Genomic DNA, 9,771 nt, shown 5'->3' on the forward strand with positions numbered 1-9,771 from the left:
GAAGCCATAAGTTGACAGATAAAAATAACCGTCACCAAGCTAGAATGTGGTATACTTCCCCTCAAATGATTGGTCAGAGGTGTCCCAAAGATCCCCAAAATAATAGGGCCATTGACACTGCTCTTGGATGCCCATCAGAATTTGATGGTGAGATCCTAGTACTGAAGATACTACACATACTGATCACAGGACATGAAGAAATCAAGTGGTATTGACCTGAAAGCTTTCTCCTTTCTGGGTAGCTTCCGGAGTACTGGAAGATGCTATCCATTCTGCCGGGACTGGGAGGGAGTCAGCAACAGCATTACCCAGCTATGAATGCGGTGAGCTACAAGTGATGAGCAGGGTGGTAAGAAATACCCATGAGTGGAAGGTGACATAAATGTAATGGGGGTGACCAACTGATTCCCAATTGCATGGAAGGCCCATTCCACATGCCTAGTATGTAAAGATGGTCAAGATCCTATGTTTGGAGATCTCACAGACCCTGGGAGTGAACCTACTACTATTATCTGCATGATATAAAACCACCATCTAAATTTATATCTCTCTACCTATTGAATAGTTCAGCTCTCAGACCTCATCTCAGACCAAAAACAAAACAAAAAACAAAGTAAAAAAAAAAAAAACCTTCACAACTGAGTTGTGTAGTGGTTAAAACAAAAAACTCACAACTGGACAAGTACAGAGAACAAGTAGTGTTCAGCCACAAACAGAACACCCATAGCACACCCCATTCGCAAGGCCCAGAAACCATCTCAGGAGAGGGAATGGAAAGATTGTAAAAGAGCCAGAGGTCCTGGAGATGGGGAGTGAACTTTGTTTTCTGCGCAAGATCAAGCCAGCCAACATTCTAGCTTGGACGAGGAAGGAGTCCTGAGCCTCCATCCCTAACTGAGGATCTATGACATCAAGGGGAGAGTTGGTGTTCTTTAAGGGTGTGTTGGTAGGCTGACCACATTCCAGAGGAAGGTCCCACAGCTAGGACTACACAAGCAAGAGTAGAGTCTGTGAGTTATTAAGAAAAGAAAAGAAAAGGAAAAAAGAGATGAGAAAAGAAAAGAAAAAGACATAAAATTGGAAGCTCAGAAGGTAGAGGTGGTGGGTCTGGCAGGAATTAGGAGAAGGAGTTGGGAGTAAAAATGATCAAAATATATTGTGCTAAACTCTCAGATTAAAGAATTTTTTTTTAAAAAAAAACTTGAAGACTCATTTCAATCTAGAGCAAAGATCATGACAATATTGATATCCTTGTTTTTGGAAATGGCCAAAGAAAACTTGACAGTTAGAATGTCAAATCAGAAATACAAAGAACAACATGGGACACCTATGCCAAAGATGAAAATATTGCAAAAACCCGTGAGATGTTCAAAACATTTCTATTACATTAAAATTTCCAGGCATGAAAAACAAACCACCTCCTTTCCTTTTTTAATCTTTTTTTTTTTTTTAAATTTAGGGTTTGGTCAATATTATTATGTGCCTTTAGCATATATGAAATATTTCCTGTCAGCATAGCATTTCCTAATAGCATTATAGGAGGCAAATAAACAAGCCATAGGAATTCAAGTCCTATGTTTACCACACCAAAAGGCTATGAGACCTTTGATAACACACCTAAGCTTCTCTAGGCCTATCTACAAAGGAGAATGGTGGGGTACCCTTAGGTGTGGTAAGACTGTAGCTCACAGTGACTGCTCATTGTGACTTTATTTAAACTGAGTTGATCATGTTCAGTTGTGGAGAGCTGAGGAATGAACGAGTGAACTGAGTGAATGAATGTCTATTGTTGACAAGGGCACAGCCATGTCTAGGACCAATGCCTCAGAACCACAGGAAGTTGGCAAAGCCTTCTCCGTATGAATAAGGCTCAGAAAGATAGGTCCAAGTATGAATGATTACCCAGCACTGACCAGTGTGTGCAAAAGCTGCAGCTCCCTTCTCCTGGATGTTTACAGCCTGACATTGCTAGCCCACAGAGACCTGCTACCAGGACTGGCTAACTACTCTCCCTGCCCTATACCTAATAAATGCACTGAGCTTCTGGGATACTTCAGTAGTTGGCGCCACTCCATCAGACTGCACCAGCTTCCTTCACTCCAGGCAGGCTTCCAGGACAAAGCTGTGCTAGGTATGGCATTTAAATGAAACAAACACTACTGCAAAAGGGTCAAAGTCCCTCTCTGGTAACTCACCGTGGTAAGGCTGGTCACAGAGGCTTTCCTCGGAGCCTCCCTTCTTCCAGACATCAGATGCATTCGTTCTGACTACGGCATATCCATCTTTCAGAGCCAGTCTGTACTGGGCAGCGGTGTATAGAGAATGGTGTTCACATTTCCACCACAGCATGGTGTTGGAATCGCAGCTGAACATTCGCAGGTTATCTGTGGCTTTGGTAATATCTAGGCCAAGGCACTTTTGGGATTCCAGGTGAAAGAGGCGGTGCTGGGACACCCACTTCCATAACATGTTGTTAGTTTCTCTACAGTCCTGGGCCACTACCCAGTCAGACAGCGGCTGGATGCACTTGCCAGTGTTTTCGTTGACAATGGTGAATGGATCATTTCCTGGGTCGAGACAGTAAGGGAAGACATTTTAGGACTCAGAGTCACATGACGAATGCACCTTGCTCCTGCTTGATTGCTGAGGAGAGTCTGATTAACACTGGACTGTACTCCCCCTTGGGCTTGGTAAACTCACGAATCCCACAAGGAGTGAGGGTTGCAGTGTGCTCTAAAGCCAGTCTACCTGGGCTTGGACTTTGCCTCCGCTGTGCTACCTATGAGATCAGAGCAAACTGTTTAACTTCTGTGCCTCAGTTTTCTCACGTGTAAGGCTGTACGTACTTCACATTGGATGTAAGGATGCTGACTAGTGCCAACCCAGATCAGCAGAGAGTAGAGTGTGTATGTGATTTTGCTAGTTCATAAAAGATTCCCTGCCTTGTTCAGAAAGCAACTACTTTGTTTTCCCTTTTCTTCCACAAATGGTCTGTGGCCAGTGAGACAGTATCCTGAGTCACAGTTCTGTCTTGCTGTTTGGATTTCCACAGCACAGAGGTCAGGCCATCAGCATCTTACTTCAGCTCCTTCCCCCTCACCAATCGTGAAGGCCAAGGCTCTATGTTCCTTGGCTTTAGCACAGGTTACTGTGGCCACACAAAGTGGGAATCTACACAGAAACCACTTCTCCTGAATCTTCCGTGGAAGCTGTATGTAAGTGGAGAGAAAACTTCCGAGAAGTCAGGGGTAGAGAAACTGGGGTAAGCAATGGAAGAAAATAGAGGATCTGGGTTCTGAGGGAAGGGAACCTATGGCCAGCCCCATGGCAGCACCTTCAGGAGAGATAGGGGCTGGGAATTCACCAAGTAAATCACCTAAAGGAGACCAAACTCTGGGTTCCAGGAATAACCTGCACTACCAGGTCTAATGTCTTGCATGTGTGAGCAAGAGAAAATGAGAATTAACTCGTGGAAGCAGAAGACTAGAGTTGAGGCCTCTTCAACTGATCTCCTAGCACTCTGCAGGAGCTGGGAAAGACCTGGACAGAGGTGGAGATATAAAAGCCCTGTCACCTTAATGGGATGGAAACTCGGAATCAGATTTAATTGAGTTTCTGAAACCAAAGTGATTCGGTGTTTCTTAGACACCTGAGTTGGAGGACCAGGATTTACATATATTACGGCAAACCACCATGAGACACTTGTTCAGCTCTTTTACAAAGAAAAAAAAAATGGCCTAGATGGTCATGCTGATGAGCGGAAAGCTGGACTATTTTAGACAGCTTAAACAATCATTGTCAATGAACCAGAGTTCAGCAGAACACAGGCAAAATTTTGGTTCCCAAAAGGTGTTTTCATTTTGAGTTCAGTTTCACAGTCACTGGATTTACAAACAGGGGAAATTTTCTCAAGTCATGGGTTAAAGAGTTAAAGATTGTCATGCCAGGCACTGTTGGCTAGACGGGAAATTTCACAATGTAAGTCATAGCTACAAAATTCTATCTGATCCTGTGAACTTTGTTTTGTTTTGTTTTGTTTTTTGTTTTGTTTCAAGTAGCAGCAGCAAGACAAAACGATATGGAACAACAGAGAAAAACCTTAAAGTGGTAGTTATTTATTTCTGCTTTCAAATTTGAATTTAAAAGGATTACAGGGTGTTGGGTCATTGGGTGAAAGCACTTGCCATGCAGGCATGAGGAACTCACTTCGAATCTCCAGAACCCACTAAAAGCTGATGCCTGAGCATATATAATCCTAATGTTCCCACGGGAAATGAAGGCAGAGGTAGGAGGCCCCAGAAGCTCGTGGGTCAGCTAGCCTGGCATAAATGGTAAAAATAAGCAAACAAACAACAAAACCCCACACAAAGAAAACAACAAAGAAACTCTATTTCAAATGAGGTGGAAAGTTGGGACCAACTCCCAAAGTTGTTCACTGACCTCCATATCAATAGTGTGTGTTGGTATGTAGTGTGCATATATATACACATACACACACACACACAAAAAAAAATCATTGCATGGAGCTGCTGTTAGGTGGTTGGTAGAGCAGCAGCTGTCCTTTCTTTCTTCTTTGACACTCTCTGTCACTCTTTCTTTGATGGTCACAGGTTGGGAGGACAATGAGCCCAAAGGAAAAAATTCCCTAATGTGCTCCGCCAACATATTCACTTGCCCCTCAAATACCTGATCTACTCTTTCCCCTCAGTACTGTCTTCCACATCTCCAAAGTATCACAAACTAGAGCAGATAAGAAAAATCTGTTGCATTTGGTCCTTGCCCTTCTTGGAAATTTCCTCTCACTGACCCTGTAGTCTCAGTGGTCTTTCCTGGACACTCTGCTCCATGACCCTTGACCCTGGACAGGCTACCTGGACAAGCAGGAGCTTTGTTTTCTTTTGAATTTCTACATTTTTCAGGTTTCACAATAAAACCTGGCAGGTTAGGTCCAAGTCCTCATGTGGTGGGAAGAACAATATTGGAGCAAAGTATTAGAGTTGCTAGACTGAAGCCCTACGTGCATTACAAGTTCAATGGAAGACCCGGGGAAGCTGCTTCCTCTCCCACATAGAAACCCTACTTCAAATGAGGTGGAAACTTGGGACCAACGCCCAAGTTGTTTACTGACCTCCATAGTGATAGTGTGTGTCCTTCGGATCCCTAGTATCAGATGAAAGCTGTGGAGTACAGGTAAACCATTCCAGAGCTAGCATCCCATGCTTTCACCAGGTAACAGTGTCCTAGCTCCCCAGGTCCTACTAACCTTTGTTCAAGTCATCGCATGTTCTTTCAGATGCCCACATTATTAGCTCAAACCACTGTACTGCGAGTAGCATCTGAAGTCGTTCTAGTGTCATTTATAACGAACATGTAGAGTTAGTCAAGAAGTCCTCGTTTATTGACACTCGTCAGAAGAAAGTTTTACTTTTCGTTTCCAACACTTACGGTCCTTCTAGGACCCTTGTGGACTTAGCATCTTGGTAGGAACCAGACTACAGTGAAATGTGGCATCACATGGAGTGGCAAAGGAGGAGTCGCTAACTGTCTTAAGTAAGTTGTGCTTTTGAATGTAGGTATGCGTGTCAGACTAAACCTGTGCTTGAATGACTATGTAATCAATAGCAGTGCTTGGGTACTTACACCAATGAGATGGCTTAGGACAACCATTCATAATTAATGATTTAAGGAACTTGTCATTAGCTTTCATACATAATGGATGTGTAGGCATTAATAAATAATACATTTACTGCAGGAGAGTTTTATTTGTTCATAATAGTTTTCTATATCATTTTTAGCCCTGAGCAATAGCTGTTCAGTCTACCTGTTTTGTGGCATTATGGGACTGTAGATTGAAGAGTGGGAAAGAAAACTGATAAACTACAAATAATTTCTTATTTAGAAAAATTATAAGGGCTTATAAACCATCTGGGAAATGTATTGCATTTTAGAAAGGTAACTACAAATTTTAGTGAATATTTCTGAGGTGCTGTGCATCAAATCCAGCACCTTGAGCATGCTAGGCAAGCGTTCTTGCACTGAGATCTTTCCAAGGCCCAAACTGGATTCCATCCCTGGCTTTGTATTACATCTTGTCCATGTTCTACCTTTGCACTGATCTTCAGTGGCGTTTTCACACTCACCTCCAGACTTGTGTTTGGGACAAATCTAAAGGTCAGAGGTGATGGTGGGAAGGCAAGCGTAAGTTGCAGTCCTTTTTAGATACTTTATTTTATATAAAGACTTTAGTGAGGCTTAGGGGAATAGCCAAAGAGCACTGTCATAATTACATTTTATTTGTTTGTTGAGACAGAGTTTTTCTGTGTAATCTTAGCTGTCCTGGAACTTGCTCTATAGACCAGGCTGGCTTTGAACTCACAGAGATCCATCTGCATCTGCCTCCCAAGTACTGGGATTAAAGGCGTGTGCCACTACTGCCTGGCTTAAAAATGATTTTTTTTTAAATCATTCTTATTTAGATCAAAGAAAAGCATCTCTTTTAACATTTTCTCATTGTCTAATCTCTAGGGCCAAATTTCAGGTCCGCACAAAGAACTCTGCATATCTTGGGAGAGAAATTGGTTCCAAGCATCTATCAGTTATAACCACAGACCCACAGGAAGGGAAAAGGCACGGGGAAGCAGAGAGGACAAGGATGCTGGCACTGATCATTCCCAGAGAATCTCCACCGCTTACTTTGTTAAGTGTTGTGTAGTCTCTGTCAAGTGTAAAGAACATATGGATGTAGAAGGAGAGACACAGCAGTGTGGGTTTGCCATTCAAAACAAGTCTTGAAGAGACAATTGAGTTCATGGCAGTAAACTAGGTATCAGAGAGCAAATAATTCCAGATTGGACAGTATGGGTGAGATGCTCAGAAATCCCCGAAGTGGTGGTTCTCAACCTTCCTAATGCTGCCACCCTTTAATACAGTTCCTCGTAGTGTAGTGACCCTAACCATAAAGTTATTTTTGTTGCTACTTCATAACTGTAATTTTGCTATTGCTATGAATCATAATATAAATACCTGTGTTTTCCAATGGTCTTAGGAAACCCCACTGGAAGGGTTGTTTGACCCCCAAGCCCCAAGTTGAAAAATGCTGCCCTGAAGGATCACATTACTCCACGCTATTAGCTCTCCAAGGAAGCAAAAAAAAAAAAAAAAAAAAAAAAAAAAAAAAAGTTTGGCCTCTCCCCAAGAACAGAGAGATACTTTTCAGCATTTGGGTGGTCAGGACCAGCTTGCCCAAGCTCCCTGCATACACGTGACACAGTGCATGTCATGAATCTGACCCACAGCTACACAAGCTAATAGAATAGATAGAAGCTCAAACTCCAGTTCTGGGCTAGAGAGATGACTCAGTGGGTAAGAGTGCTTGTGAGTCAAGCATGAGGACTTGAGTTTGAAACCCAAGCACCCACATTAAATTAAAAGAAAGAGAGGGGGTGAGGTGGGGGCATGACTCCAAATTCCTGCAAGCCCACACTTGTGAGGCAGAAAGAGGTAGATAGATCCCAGGAGCCCCATAGCAGCCAGCCCAGACAAAATGGTGAATTTAGGATTCAGTGAGAGACCCTGTCACAAGAATCTAAAGTGGAGAGTGATTGGAGGAGGAAATGGGACCCCTTTCTCCAGCTTTCACGAATACACACACACACACACACACACACAGAGAGAGAGAGAGAGAGAGAGAGAGAGAAACAGACAGACAGAGACAGATAGACAGACAGACAGAGACAGACAGAGACAGAGAGACAGAGACAAGAACGCAGAGAGGATATAAAACCCTCAAACCTCTCCACGTGTTCACCCCAATATGAGGCTACAAGCCTGGCCTGAGGATGAGAGAAAGCTACCCAGGGCAGCCCTTAGAAGTACAGAAGGGATGCAAATGCCTGTGGGGACATTTGTATGTGAACAAACTTAAGCCTAACATTCTCTGCTTTGGGTCCCTGAGACAGGATGGTGACTATGGAGACTGTAGTGTTCTAGTCAGAGTTCCTATTGTTGTGATAAACACCACAACCAATAGCAGCCTGGGGAGGAGAGGGTTTATTACAGTTTACACTTCCACAGCATACTCTGTCATCAAAAGAAGTCAGGACAGGCACTTAAGGCAGGAACCGAATCAGAGGCCATAGAGGATTGCTGCTTACTGGCTTGCTTCCCATGGCTTGTCCAGCCTGCTTTCTTAGACCATCCAGGACCACCAGTCCTGGGAGGCCTCGCCCACAGTCTGCTGGACCCTCTATAGGCCAATCTGATGGAAGAATTTTTTCACTCAAGGTTCCTCTTACCAGATGACAGTAGCTTGTGTCAGGCTGGTGACAAACAAAAAAACCCAACTGGAACATTTGGAAATTAAGGAAATCTTAAAATGTGTGAAGGAAGCAAAACAGGACGCACAAATGTAGGTAGAAAAGAAGTGACTGGAAGTATGCACGCTCTCTGCTGTAAACTGCTGCAGGTAGACTTTTCTCCTTGGATTATGCAACAGACAGAATTGAGCTTTCATATCAATAAAAGATTTTACTATTAATATTTCCTTTGGTGGTTCCAGCGCAGAAGGTCAGAGGAACATTGAGAAGAGTTGGTCAAGACAGGACTCATTAAAAGGTAGGTTGATGATGTCTACTCTTTCAGGACACTCTTCCCATAACTCTGGGCACAGTCTACATCAGTGAGTAACTAAGCATAGCTCCAAAGCAAGCAAGAGGCACACTCAGAACTTCCCAAAACACGCCTTGACCACCTTTTCCTTCTTCACACTGGTGAAATAGCTGAAGCGGCTGGTGAATGTTCACAGCCTATAGGTTGTCATTTATATAGTCCAATTAAATAAACAGGTCCTTGGCACACCTTTTGTTGAAGCAAAAAAAACGAAAGTAAGAGCAAAAATCTAACTGCTAAGTGGGATGGTGGCGCTGGCACCACCCGGTGAGCTTTATAGAAGGCATCCTTTCCCCCCTGACAGGAAGTGACCTGTACTTCTGTTTGGGGCCAGCTGCCTGAGTTGGGGAGCATTTGGAAATAATGACCAGATTAGAAGAGCCTCTGCTCTAGGTGACAGGGAGGGGCATCCTAATACCCCTTCCTGGCTGACTTCTGGGGACAATGGTTGAACCTGATTTCCTTTTCCTTGCGTTCAATGGGCACAGTGAAGTCATGATGGCTGGGAGTCCTTGCGGTGTGGGTGAAGGCTCATTATTGTTCCGAAGATTCCAAGACGACCAAGGGGTGACAGGGATGTAAGAGGAAGTGGGGAGCTCCAGGAAAGCATGATTTCAGGGGACAGAGTCAGAACAAGGGGCAGAAAGGTCTCTGAGGAGAAAGAGCTGTGGGCCTCTTCTAGGCAGAGGGTCCCTTAACACCACATGGCCCTGCCCGCTGCCCTCCTAGGCCAGACCTCCCCGCTTGTCTGCTCCAGAGACACAGGGAGCAAGGCGATAGCGACCCGACCCGGACGAGGCAAAAGCTCAGAGCAGCAGCCTTGAGGCCACCCGGTTACCTGAGCGCTCAGAAGGCTCCACAAGCCCGAAGGACCGCAGCAACAGCATGAGCAGCCCCGCTGCCCGGCCCGGGGTGACCCAGCGCGTCCCCATCTCCAGCCCCAATCCTCTGCAGCACGCACCGGCTCCAGGGGTGAGCCCAGCCCGCCTCACGACTCCTTCTGGGGCAACCTCTGGGGCGCGCAGACCCCGCCCCCGCCGCTCTCGGCCAATCAGAGCTCCTCTTCGGGTCCCGGGCCCAACGGGGGGCGAGCAGGAGTTCCCC

General features: G+C 44.7%; 1 protein-coding gene across 1 annotated transcript in view; it reads right to left on the bottom strand.

Moving 5' to 3' along the window:
• Ly75 (lymphocyte antigen 75) overlaps positions 1 to 9,648 on the bottom strand; it is a 93,609-nt gene extending 83,961 nt beyond the window's left edge. Inside the window, exons 1-2 of the mRNA XM_031370368.1 lie at positions 9,506 to 9,648; positions 2,196 to 2,567 (exon numbers count right to left, since the gene is read on the bottom strand). Coding sequence (XP_031226228.1) covers positions 2,196 to 2,567; positions 9,506 to 9,599 — 466 coding nt within the window. The 5' untranslated portion in view covers positions 9,600 to 9,648. The remainder of the gene's footprint in view (positions 1 to 2,195; positions 2,568 to 9,505) is intronic.
• Positions 9,649 to 9,771: the final 123 nt, after the last annotated feature.

The sequence above is a fragment of the Mastomys coucha genome, unplaced genomic scaffold (assembly GCF_008632895.1).
Source record: "Mastomys coucha isolate ucsf_1 unplaced genomic scaffold, UCSF_Mcou_1 pScaffold15, whole genome shotgun sequence".
NCBI lineage: Eukaryota > Metazoa > Chordata > Mammalia > Rodentia > Muridae > Mastomys > Mastomys coucha.